Raw genomic sequence first — 27033 nt, forward strand, 5'->3', positions numbered from 1 at the left:
TGCTAAAGAGGGGAAGGAGAGAGAGATGGATTCAACTAGACTGAAAGATTGCCGCCTTCCTTTTTGGTGAGTAACTTGAGCCTGTGATAGCGGAATCAGTATCATTCCAGTGATAATTTTAATGGAGCAAGTTACACAGCCATTGAATAGCTTTTGCCTGCATATTTCCTACATGTCTGTCCCTAAGGTGGCACTTGGGAACTTGGTGGAAAGTAGTACACAGGCACTGAGAACACTTTTAAGAGTTTCTCTAAAATGTCCTTTTAGAGAAATCAGAAAGAAGAGTGGGGGGGGGGGAGGAGACAAAAGGGGGTTGAAGGGAGTGTAAAAGTGGCCAGGATGGAGTGGAAGTTGGGGTGATTCTGAGGAGGGAAAGGAAAACCTAGCAGAGGGGCCAATGCTATTAAGGGGCAAGTCCATAAAGAGGAGGAGATAACAAGCTGCAGACTTAGCAACACAGACTGAGGGAGTGTTTCATGGTGAGGAAAAAAGAGGTTGGAGTTTTTAGGGAGATACTGATGGCTGGTGCGCAATCAAGGTCAAGTGGGGACTCCTTCATTCCCCAGCGTGTGAAGTTGTGAGATAAGAGCCAACAACCAAATTTACCAAGAGAAAGAAACCTTTGTAGAACTGTGGCAAATGGTATTTCCAAAGGGGTGGTGGTGGTGAAGGCCCATTGTGGTGAAATATCAATTCACTTTTTCTGATCAGTAAGCCATCCTGGGTTACCAACTCCCCTTTCCAGAGAAAACGTGCCTTCTGCTTGGGCTCCAACTTCTTGTTCATTATGTCTGTTCTGTTCTGTTCTGTAAATGCTGGGTGAGGCATCTACTGCAAGGTCTTTAGATTTGGGCTGACTGGCAGCTTAGCTGTTCAAATGCTTGTCTTGCTTAATTTAAAAAGGAGTGAGGTCTTGTATATGAAGGTCTCAGGTATTTGATCTGGGAGTTCAAGTCTGGCAAGGATAATCCAGGTCAGCTCTCCATGAGTTGAACTTTCTAGAACAAAACAAAGTTGATCTTGAAAAGGAGCAGAAATTCGTTGTAAAATGAAGGAGCTGGACTTTAATCCAGTGTAGCACACTCAGCTTCTGCCAATAGCAGAACACATTTCGGAGGGGTAGCTTCCAGTAAAAACAACAGAATCTTGTGCCTTGAAGAATAACGTTTTGTGGCCAATCTAGTAATTCTGTTCTATGTATTTCAGTTCTGCATAGAAATGTCACAGACCCACTTCTATCACTTTCATTTTGTGGCCTTTTGCCCCATTGCTCAGAATTCTGCTCCCCCTTCCCCAAGGATACTGTTTTATGATTTGACAACATGGTTGCTAGTTCTTCAAAAGTTTTTACCACCATAAATCTCGTAGTCTTCAAGGTTCTGTAAGACTGCTGTTTCTCACTACTTAGCCTAAAATGATTAGACTGAAGATGAAGTTGGATGGTGAGATTTTTTGTTTAAAATAAACACTCAAGAAAGCACAAGTACAACTAGTTACTTCAGGATTTGAGTAAAATACTAATAATCTGCTATTATCATAAGATAGTACAGGTTTAGACATACATAGAAAATGTCAGAAAATGTTATTTTGCCCTCTTCCTTGGCTTCATGTAGACATCTCGATGTTAGCCCATATCTGCTCAAGTTTATTGCTTGGATATTGCAATATCTAGAAGATTGTTTTGAACGGAGAGATCTAAGTAAGACCATTAAGAGGTCAAGTGGCGACCTAATTTTGGAAAAGCCTTGAATGACATCAGGAACCAATGCCAGGATCGTGCAGTGCACATGCAGGACCATGGTCCCAAGTAAAGCCCCCCATCTCATTGAGTCTTTTTCCACGATGTTCCTCCCTTTCTCCTTTTCTTGCTCCACCTACAAGTGGTACCACAAAATAATAAGACTTCTGAAGTCATTAGGATGTGTATTAGCTAACTCTCCAGCCCCACCGGTCAGAGCAAAGATTTGGGCTCTGGGTTACCTGTGAGAAGCCCAGGACCCGGACAGCACCAGGCTCACAAAGCTTTGCTGTTTAGAAGAGTCCTTGAAAAGGATCCCCCTCAGGAAAGTGACTCGCCTCCTTTATTCTTTATGAAGCTGTGAGGGGAAAAAAACCACGTTCTTCATCTGATTTGATGTTAAATCTCATCGAGATTCTGGCGAACCGGTGCCCCAAAGTTTTTATTTCAGCACCTAATGCTGTACCAGCACCTCGTTCCTTGTTTTATTTTGCTTTCATCGTGAAAATTCAGGGCATGGCCCTGCATAGTTACTGCATTCTAGGAGTCAAAAGGTCCATTTCCAAAGCTGGACTCCAAGGCTTCGGAGGCAGGAAACCCGTGTGAGATCTGAGCATGTGTTATCCAAGAACAAAGGGGAGAGGCAAGGACATGGATCGCCACCCTCACCACCACCCTGCAGCAAAGGCTCCATGAAACTGGACCACTAGCTCCCTCTCCCAGGAATTATAGTAGTGGGGGAGGGGAGAGATCCATTCCACTTCTTTCCATTGAGATGGTAGTTAATCAGTAGCTTACAGGCCCTTGCAGGTGGCAAGAGGCAGGGCTTGGGCATCGCCAACCACAGACGCTTATGCCAAGAGGAGGTTTTCATCCCCCATGGAAGTGGAGGGCATCTTGGAGAAAGCGTGCGCTGGTGGCAAGCCATTCGGTAGGCTGCGTTAGGCCCTGGACTAGCTGCCACCACCCGGTGTCCTGGGCGAATCATGGAATCGGCCAACCCCCCCCCCCCCCCACACACACACACCTCAAGGGCAGCTCTAGGCTGAGGTTTCTGGTAAACTGGGAAACATTTTGCCCCTATTTTCTGTTTAATGAAGAGCCCCCCCCCCCCGCATCTTTGGAAGCAGAAATATCATTTATAGTAAAACAAACCCCAAATGGTTGTTACTAAGTACTATATCAGCACAGAGAGTCTGATAAAAGCAACAAAGGAGATGAGCGCAGCCCTGGAAGAAGGGTCCTGGTTGCATCCTGGGGGCGACATGGGCAGCAAGACACCAGCAGCCCCTAGGCTCAGCCCTCTGAGGGCAAAGGAAGCGGCTGGTTGTGGGGGGGGCTCTCACTCCCTGCCTCCAACTGGGAGCAGCAGCAGCAGACCAGAGGAAGTCTTGTGTTGCCTAAGGGATGGCCAGGTCCCAAAGGTGGGCGAGCACCTTCCCCACTCTGTCCCTCGCCGCCTCCACAGCTTCAGTCATATCCCTCTGTACTCGCACGGGAATTCATTGTTATTTTTTTGGGTATTTTTTAAAAATGTATTTTCCCCCTCAGATTTGGTGCCCCATTTAACCGTGCGCCCCAGGTGACTGCCTATTCAGCCTGTATCGATGGGCTGCCCCTGCATAAGGCAGAACAGGCTAATGTTGCAGCCTGCCCAAAATGGAATCCTGCCCCTTTCCAGTACGGACGCTAGCTATATTAGATTGGCCAAGCCTTGGCCAGTGTGGGCTCGGTTCATGACAGGGACGAAGGGAGCTGCTGTTGACTGGTCCACCCGCTCAGTATTGTGTACACGGATGGGCAGCAGCTCTCACGGATTTCAGGCAGGGGCCTTTCCCAGGCCTCCTTCAAGACGCCAGGGATTGAATCTGGGCCGTTCTGCATGCAAAGCTTTGGACACAAGGTTCCTTCCTACTCAGTGGTGAAGATGCACAAATTGTTGAAAAGGGTTATTCTTTGCTGTGGCTGTTGACAAAATGTAGCATAACTCTGAGCAGAGGAGGTATTTTGTGAAGAGGAAATGTCCTAAGGCAGCCTTCCCCAACCTAGTATCTTCCAGGTGGTTTGGCCAACCGGCATGGCCAATGGTCAGGGATTATGGGAGTTGCAGTCCAAAACATCTGGAGGGCACCGGGTTGGAGAAGGCTGTCCTAAGGCAGAGGTGGGCAACCCAATGCCCTCCAGATGGTTTAGACTGCAACTCTCATAATCCCTGACCATTGGCCATGCTGGCTGGGGCAGATGTGGTCAAAAATATCTGGAGGGCACTGGGTTGCCAGCCCTGCCCTAAGGAATGCTGGATGTGGGATCTTTTCTCTTTTGATATCTGTACTGATGTGCTTTCGGCCAACTGAAATGCGTCTGTTACTCATTTGTGGCACAATCCACCAGGGATGTCTCTTGCACAAGCTCGTGTGCAGCTCCCATTCATTTCCATAGGGTTTGCACAGAGGAACATCCCAGCAGATTGTTTCCTCCATCTGCAGTCTGTATTCAGATACAATTGTTATGTCCTCTGGGTTGGAGCATTTGATATTTACAGGGATATCTGCCGACACCAGACAAAATTACAAGGGCAAGGACGGGAGGGAGGTGGCCGGGCGTTTGGAGAGCCTTCACAGACCAGAAAAGGACCACAGGCCATCATGGGACGGGGTCTATAAGTATGTTGTGTTCTCTTCCATTGACTCGTGTTGATTGTCCCCAAATGTTTGTGGCTTTTCCTTTTCCTCCTCCGCCACCTCCTCCTCCTCCTCCTCCTGAAACACAATTTCAGAACCGGTTGTATTCGCTGTTACAGTACAGTAGGGCTTGTCTGCATTCTTCATCACCATCTGCTCAATTTTAGAGAGCAGCTCCTTAACTTGGGCTTCCTTCCTCTCTCCTGTTTCATGGTTGCTGAAACTGCGGTATCGCTCGTTTTTCAAATCCTCCGAATATCTTTGATTCAAGTGAGATAGGTACACTTCCTGGCTTTCTCTGCTCAAGTCTTCTCTCCGGGTGAACAGGGCAAAAGCCCCCTTTCCAAATACCTTGTTGACCCACTTTGCTGCCTTCCAGTCTGTTTCTGTGTAACGGCCCAGCTGAGACACCGGCACCAGCGCGTGGGGGGCCTGGGCTGGAGAGACGGAGACAGCGTTGGACCTCAGGAGATGTAAAACACGCATCAGAGTCAAAAAGAGCTGGTGTGTCAATTACAACAATCCGCTTCCCTTCCCATTCCCGGATTCCTAACTGGCAAGACTTTGTTACAGGTGTAAACTCAAGTCTGAAGTCAAACCAGTCTCCTCCGAGGATGGTGTTTCCGGTTGCGCTTTTCCCTCCCCCCGTCTTTCCGAGAATGACGATGCGCAGCTCCGGTTCCTCAGGAATCTGGTTGCTTCCTGACATGGTTCTCTTTGCTGCAAGGAAAAGGAACAGAGCTGGGAAATTCAGGAGCTTCTCCTGTGGATTTCCATTGTGACTTCTTTCTTGGTTTTAGATACCCCCCTGTACTCTCCAATGGAGTGTTGAGTGCAAGGTTTTCTACATATATCAGGATACAGCCAGCCCAAATGGTTCTGCAAGGTTCTGCAAGAGTCACAGCCAACTAGACATGATACTTGCCCCGTAGTTAATCCTAGCCTGCAGGCTTTAAAAAGTCTCTTTTGGGGGCAACTGTCGGGGGCCTGATCTGGATCAGGACCCTGGCCTGGGGAGCAGAGCAATTTTACCCTTTGCTTCTGCTGCAGTCCCAATCCGAACACCCCCACCTGTTATTTGAATGGGCGGGGGGAGTTCCCCTTAGATTTTAATCCCGTATTAATTGTGTTCAACTCTGCATTGTACACCACCTGGAGGGCCAACTGGCTGAAAGTCGGTACAGAAATATTTTAAATAAATTAATAAATAGCTCTCATAATATGGAAGACTTTCCCCCCTTGCAAACAGATGTGGTTGTGTGGGCAATATGGAATGGGAGCACAGTGGTTGAACTCCTACCCCCCCTCCCAGCCCCAGCATCCCAGCCAGGTCCCCTGAGCTTGTGATATATTTTTTAAGCCTCCATGCTAGGGTCTACTGACCCTCTTATGGATCTGTCACTGCTAAAGAACAGAAAGCAGCGAGTAGGAATCAATGGTAAATTCTCCCAATAGAGGGAAGTAAATAGTGGGGTCTCACAGGGATCTGTATTGGGACCAAAGCTTTTCAAGTTGTTCATAAATGATCTGGAATTAGGAGTGAGCAGCGAAGCAGCCAAGTTTGCCAATGACACCAAATTATTTAGGGTGCCTAAAACAAAAATGGACTGTGAGTAGCTCCTAAAGGATCTCTCCAAACTGGGAGAATGGGCATCCAAGTGGCAAACGTGGTTCAATGTAAGCAAGTGTAAAGCGATGCATGTTGGGGCAAAAAATCCCAACTTCAAGTATAACCTGATGGGATCTGAGCTAGAGGTGAATGACCAAGAAAGAGATCTGGGCGTTGTGGGGGCAGCTCAATGAAGATGTCAACCCAGTGTGTGGCTGCCATAAAAAAGGCAAACTCCATGTTGGGCATAATTAGAAAAGGAATTGAGAATAAAACCCAAAACTTGGAAAAAAGGTGAGTGAGGGAGACATGATAGAGGTGTACAAAATTATGCATGGTGTAGAGAAGGTGGACAGGGAGACATCTAATGCTAGAACCCAACGGGGTCTTCCCATTAAGCTGATTGGTGGAAGATTGAGGATTGATAAAAAGAAGCCCCTCTTCACGCAGCACATAGTCAAATTATAGAATTAAACTTCCACCAGATTTAGTGATGGCCACCACTTTGGATGAGATGGCTATATGCTAGCTCTGGTATCAGAGGCAGGATGCCCATGTGCACCAGTTGTTGGGGAACATGGGCAGGAGTGCTGTTGCACTCATATCCTGCTTGTGTGAACAGAATGCTAGGCTAGATGGCCGCCTCTCTGATCTGGCAGGGCTCTTACGTTCTTGTGCTAAGAACATAAGTAAAGCCATTGGCAGCTTGTGGCCAGTCTGACTAGTGGGGCAGAAAGCAGGTCAGCAGAGGCAGAGTCAAGGGGTCCCTGGAGGCAGGGCGGCCAACATTGTGCAGAGGAGCTTTTAAAGTTATAAAAGTTGGCCGGGCAGCCATCTGGTACAGGTTTTTTTAAGACATAAAATTGTGCAAACGCATTATTAGCCAGTTTATTTTTTATAGATTCACAAATGAATTATATACCACTCTCCTATTTAAACAAGTTTACATACCAGGATTGTGCTGGTCTGGTTTGGTTCTTCAAACCAAGCAGAGAACCACAGTCAAGCACACTTGGTCACTCTCTCATCTCTTTTCCACCTCTTTTCCAAGTTTGGTTGGCTTGGCTCCGCCAAGGAGCCAGCCAGCAATGCACCCCTGGGCAGCCACCCTGTTGCCCAAACGTCGTTCTCCTTTATGGAAGGAAGGGGTCTTCTCCTATTGGCTTGCTCAGGCCAAGATGTGACAAACCGAACTGTATATACAGTATTCCAAGTATAGTCACACTGTAGAATTGCGTAAAGACCGGCAGTTTGATTTTCAATTCCTTTTCTAGTGATCCTTGCATGGAATTTACTCTTTGCACCATTGCTGCACATTTGGTTGACATTTTCATCAAGATACCTTTCCTGGTCAGTCACTGCCAGCTAAGATGTATGTGAAGTTAGGATTTTTTTTTCTCCAATGTGTATCACTTTACACTTGCTTACATTGAACCGCATGTACCATTTGGATGCCCATTCTCCCAGTTTGGAGAGATCCTTTTGGAGCCCTTTTGTTTTAATCACCCTAAATAATTGTGTGTCATCAGCAAACTTGGCCATCTTCCTGCTCATCCCTATCTCTAGACCATTTATGAAGAAGTTAAAAAGCATCAGTTGCAATATAGGTCCTTGGGAAACCTGACTTTTAACATCCCTCCATTGTGAGAACAGTCCATTGATTCCTATTCTCTGCTTCCTGACCTTTAAGCAGTTACTGATCCAAAAGAGAACCCCTTTTCCATGTCTGCTAGGCCTTTGGCGAGAGACTTTGTGAAAAGCTTTTTGGAAGTACAAGTACACAATTTCTGCCAAATTATCCCTATCAACATGCTTATTGTCATTCTCAAAGAGCTCTTAAAGGTTGGTGAGACAGGACTTACCTTTGCAGAAGCCATGTTGATTCTTCATCAGAAAGGCATGTTCTTCTATAAGCTTACTGATTTTATTTTTAATAATGCTTTCAACCAATTTACCTGGAACAACACTAACAGCCTGTAATTTCCTGAACCCTTTTTAAAAATCCATTTTTAAATGGATTTAAATGGAGTCCATTTCCTGGATCCCCCTGGATCCTTTTTAAAAGTTAGTGTTAGATTGGTCACTTTCCAGCCCCCTGGCACTGCTTCTGGACAGACGCTGACAAGTTGTATATTTTTGATAGAAGATAAACAATTTCCCATTTGAGTTATTTAAGAACTCTTGAATGGATACAGCCCAGACCCAGTGATTTGGTAATTTTTACTTAATCAGTTAGGACTAGAACGTAATGCCTTCATGTCTAGTTAGGCTCACAGAGTAGCAGATACAGAACCTGCCAGGAGCACCTCAAACAAAACGTTAAACTCCCCACTGGCTACAACAGGCAGCCACAGACCAAACCATTCAAGTGCCAGAAGCCCATGGACAGAGAGCATATCGTGCCAGTCCTGGATCAGCGACACTGGCTGTCGGTCCATTTCCAAGTTCAAGTCAAATGGCTGTTGATTAACTATTATCACAGAAAACTCCTATGATGGAAACTTTCTCTTAAGGAAATTCTCTCTTAGAAAACTGCTAAACGAATGTTGAGCAAAATAGTGGAAGTGGTGCAGAAAATCCTCTACCTATTATTATTATTAAGAACATAAGCAGAGCCCTGCTGGATGAGACCCAGGATCCACCTAGTCCAGCATTCTGTTCTCACCCTGGCCAACCAGCTGCCCACGGGAAACCCACAAGCAGGACACGAGTGCAACAGCACCCTCCCACCCATCCTCCCCAGCAACTGGGGTACATAGGCTCACTGCCTCTGGTACTGGAGGTAGCACATAGCCATCAGGACTAGTAGCCATCGATAGCCTTCTCCTCCAGGGATTTCTGGAGTCCTCTTTTAAAGCCAGCCAGCTGTCAGAGATCGTAGGGGCTGTTGTTGTAGAGCAGGGTAGGGAACCAACTACGCTCCTCCAAGGGTCCCAATCTGTCCCTCTGGGTTTCCCCAGGGGGCCTCACCTCCTTCCCCAGACCCCAGCCCATTTCTCCCCACTCCCAATCATTTGGTGGTTTCCTAAAGTTGTGCCATTTTTTGCCCCGCTCTAAAAGGTTGAAATGCCTCTCTTAGGGCTGAGTTCTTGGCAGGAAGAGCTTTAAGCTCAACTATGGAGGCATTTTGGCCCCGCCCCTTTGGCCTACAGCTCCGCCCACCATTGGAATGCAGTCCCCTGGGAGGTGCTCTGAAATTGAATTCGGCTCTTCAGCTGCAAGAGATTTCCAACCCCGAAGGTGGTACGTCTCGCTCCTACACTGTGACACCAACCATCACCGCTCCCTCCACAGCTCCCAGCACCCTACAGGGTCGGGAAGGAGCCCCCCAGGCATGCTGGTCGCAAACAACACTCACCCTGTGGGAAGGCGCGTTCTCCCACGCTGGAGTGCTTCATTTCTGGAGACCCCGTGGCCTCCTGCTCGTCTCCCAGTTTCGGTGTCAGCACCTGGGAGCCCCTCTGTTCTCCTCCCACATCTGCATCCTGCCCTTCCGTTTCAGAGACACGGGGAGATTTCTTCTGATTCTCCTGCAACATCTGCTCCATCGTCAAGAGCAGCCGCTTTGCCTGCCTTTTTCCCAGCTCTTCATTGCTAAGTGCACAGTGCCGGCCATTACAGTGCTGGACCATGGCCTGGTGGCCTTTGTTATCCGGATGTGAGAGGTGCTCCTCCAGGGTTCTGCTGCCTAAACCTGAGGGTGGCCTTGCTGGCTTCCTGGCCAAACACTCCCGTGATCCATGCCATTGCATTCTGGTCTACTCTCCAAAATGGTCCAACTGGGTCACCAGCGCCAGAGTGTGGGGGCCTGGTCTGCAGAGACACAGAGAATGGTGGACCTCAGGGGAAATCTTGGCCTTGTCAGCGCTGAGCTCAAAATGAGTTGGCGTATTGTTGCAGAACTCAAGAGTCAGAGAGACCACGGAGTGAAGGAAAAAGAGTTTTTCTTTATTTAACGCGCGGGCTTTATGGCTGGAATCACTTCCAAAGAGCCAAAAGCCCCGATTTACATCAGCAAATTGTTTTTATAGACATTATGACACATTTGCAAAATCTCCCCCGCCCCTTTCTGTGTGGGTTTGCAGTATTCAGCATTTCCTCTCCTAGCACCATTGTTTATAATACAAGAAATGGGTTATAGGGTAGCCACGATAAGCAGAGAACAGCAGAGAACATGATATACATATCACTATGACCTTAGCCTTTGTTGACAAGATAAGAAATTCCTGTGTCTCGTCAGCTTACAAACATATTTCGGAGAGCAAGAGCTCAGCAAGAACATGAAGCATGAGACTGCATGAGGCTACTTAGTCTGACCCCCGATATGGCTGCTACAGTGTCAATGAGGACAACCCGCCTCCCCTTCCTTTCCATGATTCCCAGCTGACAAGGGTTTGCTGCGGTGCCAAGTCCAAAGCCCCCCTTGGAGAGAATGATGTTTCCTGCTGCACTTTCCCTGGATCCTGGACTCCTAAGAAGGACAATCTGCATCTCAGTGTCCTGAAGGATTTGGGTCTCGGCAGGTGCTGGCTCTGTGGAGAAACAGTTTGGTGTTAAGGGCACAGCCCAGCTGATGCAGGTAATACAGAGGCTCCTTTGCACCGGAAATTGAGAAGGCTGCCCCTTTTAGGACGAAGCCGGGAGAGAGTCCCGCTTTAGGTGCTGCACTGGGGTACAAATAAGGGGGCAGAAAATTCCTACCAGGAGTTTTAGTGGTGGCATAGATGTTGCTGGGCATGCATGCGTGTTGCGTGCTTGCATCTTAACAGGTTGTCACCCTCGTGCAGGGCACTGGGGAGGCCACATTTTAAATACGGTGCCCCCTTTTGATCCCCCAGTTAAGGATAAGTTCATGCTGGAACAGAAAAGACGGGCAACTAAAATTATAGGACTGTAGCCATTGATAGCCTTCTCCTCCAGGAATTTGTCAACTTGCCTTTGAAAGCCATCCAAAGTGGCAGCCATCACTACACCTTTGGTTAGTAAATTCCAGAGTTCAACTATATGCTGTGTGAAGAAGTCCTTTTTATCTGTCCTGAAGCTCCCACCAATCAGCTTCATGGGATGACCCCGGGTTCTAGTATTATGAGAGAGGGAGAAAAATATCATTCTCCAAACCATGCATATTTTGTACACCTTTATCAAGTCTGCCCTTTCTTGCCTTTTTTCCTATGCCAAACAATCCCAACTGGTATAACCTTCGTTGCTCCAGCCCCTTGATCATTTTAGTTGCCCATTTCTGCACTTTTTCCAGCTCTACAGTATCCTTTTTTATTGGCAGTTTTATTTTCAATTCCTTTCGTAATTATGCCTAACATGGAATTTGCTTTTTTCACAGCAGCCACACACTGGGTTGACATCTTCACTGAACTGCCCACCACAACCCCAAGATCACTTTCTTGGTCAGTCACTGTTGGCTCAGTTCCCATGGGCTTATACCTGCATGTTGGGGCAAAAAATCCCAACTTCATCACTTTACACTTGCTTACATTGAACTGCATTTGCCATTTTGATGCCCATTCTCCCAATTTGGAGAGATCCTTTTGACGCTCCTCACAATCCTTTTTGTTTTAAGCACCCTAAATGCTTTGGTGTCATCAGCAAACTTGTCCACTTCACTGCTCACTCCTAATTCCAGATCATTTATGAATAAGTTGGAAAGTCTTGGTCCCAATACAGATCCCACTATTTACATCCCTCCATTGGGAGAATTTACCATTGATTCCTACTCCCTGCTTTCTGTTCTTTAACCAGTTACTAATCCATATGAGCACCTTTTGTCTGAATCCATGACTGCTAAGTTTGCTCAGGAGTTTTTGGTGAGGGACTTTGTCAAATGCTTCTCAGAAGTCCAAGTAAACAATGTCTAACAATGTTCCTCAGACTCCTTTCCTGAAAACATCAGTTCAGGCACAGATATCTGTCCTATAACTTCTGTAGTGAAGACAGATGAAAAGAATTCATTCAGCTTCTCTACAATCTCTTTGTCCTCCTTTAGTATTCCTGTAACTCCATTGTCATTCAGTGGTCCAACTGCCTCCCTAGCCAGTTTTCTGCTTCTGATATATTTAAGGAATTCATTATTGTTGGCCTTGATGTTGTTAGTGATATGCTCCTCAAAATGCTTTTTTGGGTATCTCGTATTGTCTGCTTGCCTGTCCTTTGTGCAAGCTTCTGCCCCCTTTTGTTTTCCTCACTTTTCCTCACTTCCATTTTCTGGAAGAAGCCTTCTTTTTTCTAATATAGTAAAAATGGGATGTGTAGGGATACAAGATTATTTTGTAATCCCTACACATCCCATTATTTCAATGGCTCTGCTCTCTGGCGAAGTCTCAACTCAAGCCAATGGATACTGTCCCCAGTAAAGTGACCTCCATAGTTAAGCTCTTTCTGCTTGTCTTTAGCTGTCTTCTCTGAAGCCCTCCGGCTTGGAGGTGTGTCCCATGCCTTCCTCCCCCATGCCTTGGAGCTGGCCCGCTTGTTGCTCTGGCATGGTGGCAGGGGTGCTGCATATCGTTCATCACATGAGGAATACCTGAGGGTGAAGTGAGGATTCGGAAGCCTCGGCTGTTTCCGGGGCTTCCAGGGTTTACCAAGGGGCAAGGAGACCTCCTTCTTGACCCAAAGGATCTGGATTTCAGTCCAATGGACAGAAGAGGTTGGCTGTGCCCCCCATGCAGCTGCCGTTTCTTTTAGTTGGTCTCATGCAGAAGAAACTGGTGGTTTGGCCAAAAACATCAAGATACCAAGGAGTTTGTTACTGAATTGGCCTGCACATTCTCATGAAATTCTTCTGCTCTGTTTTCTGCCATGGATATAACTCCCCCTCCCCCAGCTCTATCATACCTAGAAGAGTGTGTGGGATTGTGCAACACATCAAGCATAATTTAGCACCCAAAAGCAACCTTTCATGCTCTTGCCTGATGAAGAGATCTGGAGATCTCAAAAGCTTGGACATTTTCCAACCTTTTGGTTGGCCTAATGAAGGAATTATTACAGCAGTTATTGAATTTTGAAATGGATGAAATGCCTCCCAGCACTTGAAATTGATTTTTCAAAATATACAAGGATCCCCACCCCATAAATTGGGCTTTTGGGAGTTATCTTTAAAGAAGCAACATTAACAGAAGACTCCCCCCTCACCAAAAGTAAAATCAAGAAAAAGAATCCATTTACATACATTTCGCTGGCCTCTGGAGCCTCCTCTCAGCAAACAAAGGTAGCACAAACACTGGAAATGCAATCAAACTCTCTCTTTAAGGCAATCAAATTTATTTTAAAGAACATTTTGTATCGTCCGTCCTCGTCTGTGGCTCCCAAGGGCTTCATCACTCAAGGCTAAAAATCCTGCAGTTTACCAGGGCGTCTGCTTCTGGAATCTTTGTGGGATCAGATCGGGTCCTTTCCACGTGGCTTTAAAAAACCCCTAAAGTTCTCAATGATATCTATGTGTTTGATTACAAAGCCACTGGGTGGCGGTGTTGTGTTATATACAATAAAAGCGCCTTTTAACTGTACACCCTCATGATTTATGTCGACTCCGTGGCGGGAGAAGGGAAAGTGCCGGGTTTCCTCACTGTGGAAAACAACGCAGTAGAGCTTGCAAAAAGTGGGAGGTTCCCTGGAGGAGGTTGCGTCATGTACAGGACCGCAGACTTCTGTGAGTAAGCAGTCCCCACAGCAGGAGAGAAACCTGGTGTGAAGGAGCCCTAAGGAACTGCAGCAGCCAGCCCGTCTGCCCACAGGGTCTCCTCTCATTGGCTCTGGCTGCATTGCACCCCCAAGGCGACCATCCCAGCGCCCTGCCGCCCTCCCTTAGGGAGGAAGTGGGGGCGCTTTTTGCTGGCTGCCAGCTGGTGGTACCCTCTGCAGAGGATTCCTTCCATTTAAAATAATGCCCAGTTGGTGGAGGAGCGCCCCCTCCAGAAAGGCTTTCCCCACACGGGAAGGGCTCTGTGCATGCCTTTCTGGTCCCTCTAGAGTCCCCAGTGCCAGTGACAGCAGCAGCTGCTGCCACCCAGCAGCCGGCACTCAATTTTGCCGCTATTTATTCGATTGGGGGAGGGGGTTGTGGCGGGGGGGGGGCTCCGAGCACCCTGCCCTGGGACTAGCACCGCCCCTGCCTCTGTTGGTGAGCCACTTACATAAGTGCATCATGGCATGTTTGCCTCCTTTTTTTTTTAGTAAACTATTTGACCCTGTGATTACAGAATTTTAACCCCATTCCAGTGCCTGTCAAGATAACTGTAACGGTGCAAGTTGCACAGCCACTGAAGAGACTTAGCCTGCATGTTACCTTCGTCCATGACCTTGTGGGAGCCGGGTGAAATGCAGCGCACAAAAACAGGCACATTTGGAGAATTCGGGAAGGGGAGAGTGAGAAGGAAACGGGGGCTGAAAGGGTCATCAGATGGAGTGATACAGGTACGTTGTTGAGATGGAGAGCTTGTAGCCTGCCACACAGAATCATTTATTTTTAAATGACTACTAAAGACAGCACGAGCATAACCAACTGCTTTAGAATTACACTAAAATACTAATATATTAATAACATAATTAGAGATAGAAAATTTCTGGGAAATCTCAACAGTTTCCCTTGAATGTCAACAAAAGGACACGTGACTTATTGTGGGGCAGAAAATAACCCATTTTTGCTTCCTTTCTTGGTTTCTTTTCAACAGCCTAATTTTAGCCTTTTGACCTTATAATACCCAATATAGACTCTCTGCTTCAGTTAAATTATGAATAGTTCTATATTTCTGTAAGAGTATAAAGACAGTATTTCTTACCTGATGATGTCCTTCCATTTTATCAATACCCTCCACATGTGTTTTTTAAATAAGTATTATGCCAATGGTTTTTAATTTGTCCTAAATCAAACTGTTACCATAATGAAACACCTCCTAAAAGATCAAGTGAAAAAAAAAGTTGATTTTAGAGAGCAATCCTATGTCCCCTAGACAGCATCTGGGGAACATAGGATTTTTCAGTTTCCTGGCTCCGAGCTCATAGATGGCGCTATGAGTTCAGAGCCAGGAAACCACACTCCCCACCCCCTCCCCCTTGTAGCTGGCGTGGAAAGAACCATGCCAGCTACCCCTCTGTGCTTATCACACACAGCATGGAGAGGGCGAAAACGGGGCATTCCCCGGGATGGGGAGGGGACCACAGAAGCTTTTTTAGACAGCTTCCTATGTAGTCTCCAGCCCTGTTCCTGCCCCCTCCCCAAAGCTGTGCTTAGATGCCTGAAACTGGGCATCTAAACCAATCTGCAAGGCAGCCAGAGCATGGAGGGAATCCTCTTCTCTGTGCTTCAGCCGCCCTGCATTGGGTAGGTGTTGGCTTCTGACTTCGGCAAGCGATTATCTTGATAGAACTGCGCCCTTAAAAACAGAGGTGACAGTCTTGGGCTCATTAAAAAAGAAGAACTCTATACCAAACATCAGGTATGCTTTTAATTGTTACCTCTAAAAAACCCACTCTATTCCTCAAAAAAACCCACTCTGTATCTTGAAACCAAAGCAAGTGTGTGAATCATCTTTATTGTTCTGAAATCTGATATCTGTTCTAATCAAGTGTTGTCTGTCATTGACTTATGACTCCAAGGGGAGATCTCTAGCACAAGCCTTACTGAAATGAACAGGCCTGTTCAAGAGCATTTACTTTGTTCCTACATAGTTCCCATTCATTGATAAATTAAAATAATTTTTTTTAAAAAATGTGCCCAAAGTTGTTCCTGGTGGATTATGAACTGGGCTTGCTGGCTGTATAGAATTATACATGTGGGACAATACACTTTATACATATAAGGAAAAGTGGAATATGGCATCAGGAGTTGATAAAATTACTCCGTCATCGATTGGGATTTCCCATCTTCCTCCTCTGCCTTTCTTTTCTTGTTTTGTGTTCTGGAATCTTCATTCAATTTTATAACACAGTAGGGCTCATCTTTCTTCTCTCTTACCATACTGTCAATTTTAGATAACAGGGCATCAGCTTGGTCTGGTTGGTCTGCTTGCTGCTTTTTTTCATTGTAGTTGAAACCAACATATCGGGTGCAGCATGCTCCCATCAATGCCTGAAAATAATTGTTATCTGAATGAGATACATACTCCTCCAGGACTCTGCAAGTCTTCTCTCCAGGTGAATACAATGGTGGTGCACTCTTTGGCCTTGCTGCCAAATACCTCCCTGACCTGCTTTGCTGCCTGAACATCTCCTCTGTGAAACAGCCCAGTTGGGTCACCAGCAGCAGAGTGTGGGGGCCTGGGCTGGACAGGCGGTGGCCACGCTGGATCTCAGGGGAATCCTCAGCAACATTGGCATCAAAAATATCAGGTGTGCTGATGACAACAATCCACTTCCCCTCCCATTCCCTGATTCTGAATTAGCAAGACTCCGTTACTGGGCTGAAATCAAATCTGGAGACAAACTGCTCTTTCCCAAGGATGGTGTTTCCAGTTGCACTTTTCCCTGTTCCTGTCTTCCCGACAAGCACAATGCGCAGCTCTGGTTCCTTGGAAATCTCTCTATTGCTTCTAGGTTCTCTTGGTAAAGATTCAGCTGTATTTCCTGACAGAGAGTAACATGGATTAATGCACAAACATTCCATTGGGAACTGTGGAAATCATCCCAGATTGGGGCCCACTCAAGACCTCAGCACAACCTCTATCCAAAGGGTGGGGAAACTCTTTCAGCCAGAGGGCCGCATTCCACTTCAGAGAAGCTCTAGGGGGCCGCATTCCAGTGGTGGGTGGGGCCAAAGGGAAAGGGGGCGGGGCCAAAAACACCAGCGTAGTGTAGGTTAAAGCTCCTTCTGCCAGCGACTTAAACCTTAGGAAAGGCATTGATGAGGAGAGGCATTCTAACCTTTTAGAATGGGGGGGGAAAACTGCCGAGGAAAACCAAATCATTGGTGGTTGGGGGAAGGTAGGCAGGGCCTAGGCCAGTGTCATCTGGGGAAACCTGGATGGCTGGATTGGACCCCGAGAGGACTGGAGGTTCCCCACCATTGCTCTAGAACAACCTGAATCCCCCAATAAGTGATTTCCCTGCACCCCTTACGCCATTCTGGATTTTCAGACATATCTGTGACCTTTTCAGCTAGGTGGTGATGAGAATGAGGCTTCCTACATGGCAGGTTACAGCCAGATGAAATGGAACAAGGGCCTGTAAGAAAACCTGCCAGGCACATCCTCATCAAAATGACTAATTTCCCTGTGATCACAGATGCAAACCAAACCATTTAAAATGCATGGGGTCCACAGACTGTGGAGGCCAATCTCAGCATGTGGTGCATAGGTGAGATCAATTCCCACAACCAAACTGATAAGAACATAAGAAGAGTCCTGCTGGATCAGACCAAGTGTCCATCTCATCCAGCATTCTGTTCACACAGTGGCCAACCAGCTGTCAACAGGAACCCACAAGCAGGACATGAGCGCAACAGTGCCCTTCCGTCCATGTTCCCCAGCAACTGGTGCACATAGGCTTAACAAGATCAGCCTCGGATGGCCTTCTCTCTGCCCAATCAGCCAGGACAGCTAGGCTGGTGAGGATGAGGGAGAGGGCCTTCTCTGTGGTGGCCCCCACTCTGTGGAACTCCCTCCCTAGGGAACTCCACCATGCCCCCTCTTTAATGCACTTCTGCCATGCACTGAAAACATGGTTGTTCAGGCAGGCATTTGGGGTGGGTTAGGGTATTTTTAGAAATACGATGTTTTAAAGTAGAATTTTATTGTTTTAAAATTGTATGCTGTACATCGCCCAGAGTGGCCAGGTGACCAGCCAGATGGGCAATTAAGAAATTCAATCAATCAATCAATCAATCAATCAATCAATCAGTCAATCAATACTGGAGGTAGCACATAGCCATCAGGCCTAGTGGGATAGCCTTTTCCTGGAGGAAAAGGCTATCTTGCCAAAAGTTAAGCCTAGTGATGTGGATAGAACACCCCGCCCCCCCTTGCTGGACTGCTGCTTTCCAGGTCTGTGGGAAAACAGACAGCCACAAGAAAGGCCAAAAGTATTTTAAACGTCTAAAGCTGATAGTGCCACCCTTGTATCACTGCCAAGCCCTAATCCTTATTGTGGAACTCTGTACCTGATCATACCTGCTCACTTTGACCACTAAAGGAATTATGTAGAAATGGCACATTACAAAGGGAGGGACAGCAGTTATTTAGCAGTGGGGAATGGGAATTCTTTAGGATGGCTGAGGATTTACAAGGGAAATCAGGAAGACAAAAACACAGGAGATCCTAGAAAGGCTTTTATGGTGGAAGCTGTCTTTTAAGGAAAGCTTCATTCAGAAAAAGTGCTGAACACCAGTTGAACACTACAGTGGAAGATGGAATATAAAAGGGCAACAAAAATGCGCCCCAGTGTGGTTTTAAGCTTACAGGCAAAATCAGTGGAAAGGTTCTTTGCGACGGCCCTGAACTCAGTATATCTATAGCTGGAATGTTGGACAATGTCAGCTTGCGATCTCATTGCTTGCCATTCCCTCTGTGGCTGCTAGATGTCACTGTAACACTAAAGACCAGGGGTCTCCTTCGAACTTGAATCCTAAACCGATTTGGGCAGATTTGGACAGATTTGAGAGATGCCCAAATCAAAGAGAGCTCCTCTGAAGCAGGCTGAATCCAAATCTGAACCCTCTGAAAGGTTTGTTAGAAGTGTAGATTCAGAGGGACCCAGAGACACAAGAAGTGTTTCGCAAAAGTTGATGCATTTCTCCCTATTCTCTCCATATAAGGAAAACCCCAGGGTGGGGAGAGGGGGAGGGAGAAGATGGGGTGTAGTTTTGTGATTGGCAGCTCTAGCTTCTAATTGCAGTAAATGGTTTTGCCAGGGCTCTCCAATCCCAGTGCTTTAAGGGAAGGATGTTGAAATAATATATCACAGTGGTGTTTAGTGCTCTTTGCTAGTTCTCTTTTCCAGGAGCAGGAAAGTTAAAAGAGCTCTGGTGGAATCGGTGGGACCTGGTGCTTGCTTGGAAAATGCTAATATTCAGGTCCTTCTGCCTCTGCTGCTGTATGCTCCAAATCCATCATCCATCCCTGTCCGTGGCTTTGGTGCCAATTGAGCAGAAAACAAAAAACTGTTTTTCATTCATCATAACTCCCTAGCCCTTGTACCTATCCTTCTGAAATGTTGCAGTTTTCTTGCCTAGGGACTCCTGTATGCCAATTTTCATACAAATTGCCCAAAACCAAACCAGACCCCAAATTGTAAATGTTACAATTAGGAGGCCCCTGCACCCATTCATCTTAAACTTGTTAGGTATGATCCTCACAGAAGGGGTAGCAACGCTTGCAAGTTTCATCCAATTCTTCCAAGAAATATAAAAGTTATTGGCAGTTCCCTTAAAAAAAACTCTAGGAGCATCTATCACAAACCCCCATATACCTATTTCTCTGATATTTAGCGGATTTCATCCCCTCATAAAGGGCTATTACACCTAAAAATTGCATCCAATTCTGTCAAGCAGCAAAAATGTTATAATCATTTATTGATTTTCAATAATAGTCAATGGGCTAATCAAGTCGAATGGAACGGCTTCTGAATTGTTTCAAGAACCTCCGATTTGGTGATGGGCTAAATTTCTATTCAGTAGGCTGTTGTCAAGGCAGAACAAAGCCCATGAAAAATGGTGGCAATGTGCAAGTAATTGCATATGGGCTTCACTCCTTCTAAAGTGAAAGACAAAATTAGATCAGCCAAAAATCAAATGTAGGTTCATGTGAACCCAGCTAGACCAAAATCTCCTGCCAAACATGTGAGCCCTTACTCTCAGCGAAGGGGGATTCATTTCCATCTGCACATCTTTTTCTTCTTTTCCCACATCTGTATCCTGTCTTTCCAGTGCAGGGATTCCGAGAGGCTAGTTCTGCTTATTCTGCTCCATCTCCTCAACCTTCAAGAGCAACTCCTCTGCCTGGCTTTCTCTTGACTTATCATTGTTAAATGCACCGCATTGGCCTTTACGCTGCTGGACTGTGTCCTTGCAGGCTTTGTTATCTGGATACGATAGACAGTCCTCTAAGGCTGTGCTGCCTAAATCTTCTCCAGTGAATATGATGATGGGGAACTCCATGGCTTCCTGGCCAAATACCTCTGTGACCCACTTTATTATCTTCTGGTCTGCACCACAAAAATGGCCTGACTGGGTCACCAGCACCAGAGCATGGAAGTCTGGTCTGGAGAGATGGAGACAGTGCTGGACCTCAGGGGAAACTGTGGCTTTGTCAGTGCTGAACTCAGACGTAGCTGGCATGTCAATGAGAACAACCCACCTTCCCTTCCATTCCCTGATTCCCAGCTGACAAGGTTTTGTTGGGACTTCAAATGTTTCTGAGTTAAGAATGGTGTTCCATGCACTATTCCTCTCTTCTAGCTCCCCCCAAAGGGCAGTTCGAATCTCCATGTCCCCTGGCTCCAGCTCTGTTGGGAAAAACTAAGGGTGTTCAGCCACAATATGCAGAATACACAACCCCCAAACCTCATCTGGTATACCATCATTTTGCAGTCTCAAGAGTATCAGAATGAAGGCCCTGCTCCAGGAGGATGTCAGCGGGACTCTGTGTAGTGGAAGTGCTTGGAGCAAGGCCTTTTAACACACACACACACACACACACACACACGCGCGTGCGCACGTATTCCGTTTCCATAATAGGTAATGCAGAAAACAAACCTTTAAACTTTTTATTTTAATGTTTTAACTTTTGTAAACTGCCCAGAGAGCTTCAGCTATGGGGCAGTATAGAAATGTAATAAACAAATAAAAAGAAAAGTAACAAAAATATTATTATTACAATTACCTTCACTTTTGCTCTCGTTTATTTTGGTTCACTTGGGCTCTAATCCTATACCCGCTTACCTAGGAGTAAGCCTCACTGAACTCAATGTGGGAATTTTTATTCCCAGGAAAATTAGCAAATTATTTAAAATAAATTATGGCCCCTTTATAAAAACTATGACCAGGAACCTAAAGAGTTAGAGTAAACTGAATCTGTCAGTTTTAGGTCAAACTGCTGCAACACAAATGTCTTTGATTCCTAGGTTTTTATTTCTATTTCAGGTCCTCCTCCAGCCAAACTCCTCGCGACGTAAGCGTAATTCATTTGCTTCTCAAGCCAAAGCACCTCGCCAGGCACTAAAATGTATTAGAAAAAACCAGGCAGAGGAGGCTGGGGACTCCCACACCTTATATCATATTACGAAGCCTTTCAGTTGCGGCAGCTTCATCATTATGAGGCAAATAAAAACTGGATATGTTTGGAAGAAGAAAGGTTGAATGAGGGCCCATTATGGGCCTTGCCATTTCAATCTACACACATGAAGGAGTTAAACAGTATTAAAAACCCATATTCCAAAACTATACGATGTGGGAAAAGTGGCAAGCTGGGTTGTCCCCGGTGTGGTCTCCCCTCACCCCCTTATAAACATACCCAGGTAATCTGGATGCAACTGCCATAACTAGGATTCCTGAATGGGAAAAGAAGGGATATTTTCGGTTGAGGGACTTCTATGCCCAGGATAAACCTAAGTCAATAAGTCAACTCTGAGTTGACTTAGGAGTTCAAGGCATAGGATGGTTGCAAGAACTATAGTTATCACACTTCTTCAAAGATCCGTACATAAAGACATAGGCATGTAGAACCCTGACAGGATTAGAAAAAGCTATGGTAACTGTAGGGAAGGGGGTGGTGGTGAGGGAATTGTATCTCTGTTTTATACCATCTTAATAGACACCCAGGTGGGTTTGATGGTTGGCTTGAAGAAAGTGTGGGAAGGTGATTTCGGCGGGGAACTAGAAGATGCTAGTTGGAATAAATTATGGGACAAGAGACTATTTAGATCAGCATCAGCCTCCATCCAAGAAACCTCCCCAAAAGTCCTGCACAGATGGGAACGCACACTGATCCAGCTGGCGCGCATCACCTCAGTGTGCAGCCTCCTCTGTTGGAGAGGCTGCGGGGCAAAAAGCACATACTTTCATTTGTGGTGGGAATGTCCGCAAATACAGGGATTCTGGACACTGGTACATAGAGAAATAATGACTATTACCAGCGAAACAATCGTATACGGACCAGAACTTGTAAAATTATGGTTGTATAAAGGATCTAATGGAAGTATTAAATGTAAGGATTTAATATCATTTTTGTTAACTGCTGCTCATCAGACAATCACACAGCAGTGGAAAAAACTGCATAACTTGAATTTACTTGCATGGTATCGAAGTGTATACTCAGTGAAGCCATAAGCTATGCTGTGCAGGGCCACCCAAGACAGACAGGTCATGGTGGAGAGTTCTGACAAAATGTGGTCCACTGGAGAAGGAAATGGCAACCCACTCTGTAAGGTCAGTTTACAGTCCAATCTCAAAGAAGGGCAATGCCAAAGAGTGTTCAAACTACTGTACAATTGCGCTCATTTCACATGCCAGCAAGGTTATGCTCAAAATCCTACAAGCTAGGCTTCAGCAGTATGCGAACTGAGAACTACCGGAAGTACAAGCTGGGTTTCGAAGAGGCAGAGGAACTAGAGATCAAATTGAGCTTCGGCTATTGGGCGGTATAGAAATGAAATAAATAAATAAATAAATAAATTGCCAACTTTCGCTGGATCATGGAGAAAGCAAGAGAATTCCAGAAAAACGTCTATTTCTGCTTCATTGACTACGCTAAAGCCTTTGATTGTGTGGATCACAACAAACACTGGAAAATTCTTAAAGTGTTGGGAGTACCAGACCACCTTACCTGTCTCCTGAGAAACCTGTACGAGGGCCAAGAAGCAACAGTAAGAACTGGACACGGAACAACCGATTGGTTCCAAATTGGCCAAGGAGTACGACAAGGCTGTATATTGTCGCCCTGCTTATTTAATTTATATGCAGAGTACATCATGAGAAACGCCGGGTTGGATGAATCACAGGTCGGAATTAAGATTGCCGGGAGAATTATCAACAACCTCAGATATGCAGACGATACTACCCTAATGGCAGAAAGCGAAGAGGATCTAAAGAGCCTCTTGTTGAGGGTGAAAGTGGAGAGTGCAAAAGCTGGTCTGAAACTCAACATTAAAAAAACGAAGATCATGGCATCTGGCCCCATCACTTCCTGGCATATAGAAGGGGAAGAAATGGAAGTAGTGACAGATTTTACTTTCTTGGGCTCCAAGATCACGGCAGACGGTGACTGTAGCCATGAAATGAAAAGACGCTTGCTCCTTGGGAGGAAAGCTATGGCCAACCTAGACAGCATAGTAAGAAGCAGAGACATCACCTTGCCGACAACGGTCCGTCTAATCAAAGCTATGGTTTTCCCAGTGGTAACGTATGACTGTGAGAGCTGGACTATATGGAAGGCTGAGCGCCGAAGAATTGATGCTTTCGAACTGTGGTGCTGGAGAAGACTCTTACGAGTCCCTGGACTGCAAGAAGGTCAAATCAGTCAATCCTAAAGGAAATCAACCCTGACTGCTCATTGGAAGGACAGATACTGAAGCTGAAGCTCAAATATTTTGGCCACCTAATGCGAAGAGAAAACTCCCTGGAAAAGACCCTGATACTGGGAGAGATTGAAGGCAAAATGAGAAGGGGTCGGCAGAGGGTGAGATGGCTAAATAGCATCACCGATGCAATGAATATGAACTTGAGCACGCTCCGTGAGAGAGTGGAGGACAGGAAGGCCTGGCGTGCTATGGTCCATGGGGTCCCGAAGAGTCGGACACGACTTAACGACTGAACAACAACAACAATCGAAGTGTATGGTCGGTGGCGATATCAGAAAAAATAACATACGACTTACATTTGATTGAAGGAAAGACAGAACTGCTTGCATGTTATGCTATATGGCGGAGTTTTATTCAACATACATCACAACCGGATTTACAACAATATATGCCTGCTTCTGCTCTGAGCATTTGGACATTATAACAACTAAATGAAGATTTTACAGCACACTTATTATTAATTCCCCCCCCCTTTTTATTGTTTTAATTCAGTCTTTTGCAATTGCTCATTGTGACCCAGTTGTTGGGGGACTGTTTCCAGGGGTCTTCCTGTTATGTTGTTTTTGATTTTCCTGATATATAATAAAATTCTTTTTAAAATATTTGTAAAATGTAGTTCACAGCCAGTACAATACCGATGTACTTCATGCACCAATAAACAAGATGTCCTTGATGATTTATTAACAATGTTAAATGAAAACTATATTACTTATTTGCATTAATTGTAAAAAATGCCTATTTTTAATAAATAATGTAATAAATCAATAAAAACTTTCACAGTTTTATTTATGGCCTTTTTTATACACTCGCCAAATATGGCCGCCATTTTGAAAATGGTGGCCATGGCCCTACTTCAAAAAATAATCTTACATATGTATAGAGCACTTATGGACAGTTTCATGCTTTTTTCTGGAAATGCATGGTTTCCCTACTATCCACCGCACTACCATTAACGCTGTAATATTATTAATATATTGTTACGCTCCTGCGCCCCACTTCTGAGAGGTGAGAACTTTCAAGGGTTCCAACACTTACTCAGACTTCAGTTTCTTGAGAAGGAGGACACTGGAGACTGGTGGTGTTTCTTTCATAAAAGGTTTATTTACACTGATCTTAAGATGAGGGTCTGCAACATTACCAGCCCAACCGATCTCTGCTCCCCCTCAGCTTTCTAGAGATTGACTTGCAGAGATCCCAAATCAGCTCTCTCTTCTATCACTGATCCACTCTCAGCCAGCCTGACACAGGCCTCCCTTGGCCTAGTAGAACAAAAGGTTGCCAACTAAAGAATTACAGAGTTGGGGGGAAATCCTGAATCTCTTTGTAAAATCAGAGGCACTGAATTGTAAGAGACCTTTGGAAGGTAATTTAGATTGACCCCAAACACAGAACAATATTTTCTGCTAGCGAATTGTGAAAAAGGTGACCAAATGTTTTCTCCGTTACAGTAATTTGCCATGCATTGCTCCACTAACCTGTAGGTTTTGGAGGGTCAGCCTGGTTTGTCATGTAAGGACTTCAGGGTGATGTGAGGCTTTGTTTCCCATGTTCTGGTAACCTTCCATTTGGATTAGTATAATGTACCATATGTGTGGCTGCTTTAAAAAACTGTTTGGAAACTGCAGCTGGCCCAAAGTAGAGCTGCTAGATTATGAACTGGGGCTGGACAGTTTGAACACATTATACCTGTCCTTTTTCATTTGCACTTTCTCCCAGTCTGTTTCCAGGACCCTTTCCCCATGACAATGGAAGGAGAAGTGAAGGGAGGCTTACCTGGATTTTTTCAAGGAATTGGCTTTGGTCCATGCAGGGCTCCATGAGCGAGTGGACTGCTCCAGTATAAGTCGCTTCACAGAACATACTTCTGGGTGGGGTGGGGGGATTGGAGTAAACGTCATCAGACTGGCGGAGGCTGCTCAACCAATAAGAAAGCCTTCCCCCGTCCAGGCTCTCCTTTGTCCTTCCCCTGATACTCCCGTAAAACGATGGATGGAAGCTTAGCCTTCGATGGGAGTTACTTCTGACGACACCCCTTCCCCGAGCTATGCCTGAGTCTGCCAATTGTTTTTTATTTCTCCACCTCTAAAACCACTATCTCACTTTGTCACTATCATGCAATAAAGCTCATGTGTGATAGAGTCATAGTGAAAGATAGGGGGCATAGCTATTGCTAGACAAAGGTGTGATAGTGACATGAGTGACATTGAAAACCCCTTTGTAGGTGTTATTTTTTAACTTTTTCCTTTCTGGATGGGTGATTTCTTTCATGTCTCTATGCCTCTATCATGCATTTGCTCTATCGCGCAAGTGCTCTGTCATGCAATTGAGCAATCACATATAGCACAATTGCACGATATGTGCGCGCGCGCGCACACACACACACACACACACACTCAATCCCATCAGGCACCTCGCCTGAACCAAACTACTTGCGAGGCCTAGTCAGGCCTCCTTCACAATCCCCCCTTTGAGTCTATCAAGCTCACCATCTATGCTTCTATTGTTATCAGTTGTTCAGTCTCTTTACTTTTGTTTTTCTCAAACAAAAATACTTTACTTTTCTGTTCTTTTCACATTTTTCTTTGCATTCTACTGACCATCTGGTGCAGTTCAGCTTTATGTATAGTTTCTGTAAGGAATTTGATACATTTAATCAAAGCAATGATCATATGGAACAAAACAATATAAACAACAGTTATGCTTATTACATTGCACATCTTGTTAGGTGGCTGTTTCTGGTAGATTTAGATAATGGGGTTTAATCATTTTAGTCTCATTTTGTGGAATTGGGATCATTGGTGTGCTTCTATGGGCATGGACTGGCACATGGCTGCAGATCTAGCCGCTGGATACATTCAAGTCTACTTTAATCTGGTTCACTACTTTCAGGAAAGTGCTCTCTGCTTTCATGCAACTAAAGATGTCACGCAGGAGCAGGATGCAGGTGGGCCACATCAAGAGAATGTGCCTCTGGTGGAGGCTGAGACAGCCTCTGGGACAAAGGAAGCTGCCTTATGCTGAGTCAGACCATGGCCCTGTTTCCACAACAATGGAAGGAGAAAGAGGAGTGCTCACCTGCATTTTTGTAGGAGCTGCTTTCGGTCTGGGCAGGGTTCCACGAGGGTGTACATTGCACCGTTCTAAGTGGCTTCACCTAACTTACTTCTGGGTGGGGTTGGGGGGTTGGAGTGAGCATCATCTGAGTGGCAGGGGCTGCTCAACCAATAAGAGAGGCTTCCCCCCTCCAGGCTCCGTGAGGAAGGTTCAAAGTAGTTACTTCACCTTGTGTCCATTTGTAACACAAGCCTCCTGAGGAGCCCCAAGCCTCACTGAACACAGTGGGTGTTACTTCTGAGTAGACACACATATGCTTGTGCTGGGAAAGAGGGGGAGGGGAGAACACAGGGATGGGAAACCAGCCCTCTTTCTAACCAAACTGATAATGTGCAGGATCTGTATAACGAAGCTGTGAAGGAGTTACTTCCTAA

The 27033-nt window shown here is 45.7% G+C and overlaps 3 protein-coding genes and 2 pseudogenes across 7 annotated transcripts in view; 1 reads left to right on the forward strand and 4 right to left on the reverse strand.

The window, feature by feature from the left end:
- Positions 1-16222, forward strand: part of LOC146345347 (uncharacterized) — a 28275-nt gene extending 12053 nt beyond the window's left edge. Inside the window, exons 3-5 of one of the 5 annotated variants that reach the window (XR_014792533.1) lie at positions 9-66; positions 14239-14452; positions 16172-16222. The gene's annotated coding sequence lies outside the window, so the exon portion shown is untranslated. Of the gene's footprint in view, positions 1-8; positions 195-10268; positions 10329-10411; positions 10436-14238; positions 14546-16171 lie in introns of those variants that run through there. The other 4 variants (XR_014792532.1, XR_014792534.1, XR_014792535.1 and 1 more) reach the window with 4 other exon arrangements.
- On the reverse strand, positions 4295-9780 carry LOC146345348 (GTPase IMAP family member 1-like; annotated as a pseudogene).
- LOC146345349 (GTPase IMAP family member 2-like) overlaps positions 14848-27033 on the reverse strand; it is a 31802-nt gene continuing 19616 nt past the window's right edge. Inside the window, exons 2-3 of the mRNA XM_084860136.1 lie at positions 26032-26174; positions 14848-14931 (exon numbers count right to left, since the gene is read on the reverse strand). Coding sequence (XP_084716262.1) covers positions 26116-26174 — 59 coding nt within the window. The 3' untranslated portion in view covers positions 14848-14931; positions 26032-26115. The remainder of the gene's footprint in view (positions 14932-26031; positions 26175-27033) is intronic.
- Positions 15795-16640, reverse strand: LOC146345350 (GTPase IMAP family member 1-like; annotated as a pseudogene).
- On the reverse strand, positions 19914-20306 carry LOC146345351 (GTPase IMAP family member 1-like). Its single transcript, XM_084859844.1, has one exon. It carries the CDS (start codon positions 20304-20306, stop codon positions 19914-19916), a length of 393 nt encoding a protein of 130 aa, XP_084715970.1.

Source organism: Heloderma suspectum, chromosome 5, assembly GCF_057233095.1.
Source record: "Heloderma suspectum isolate Gila_16-S chromosome 5, 16-S_ref, whole genome shotgun sequence".
NCBI classification, from domain to species: Eukaryota; Metazoa; Chordata; class Lepidosauria; order Squamata; family Helodermatidae; genus Heloderma; species Heloderma suspectum.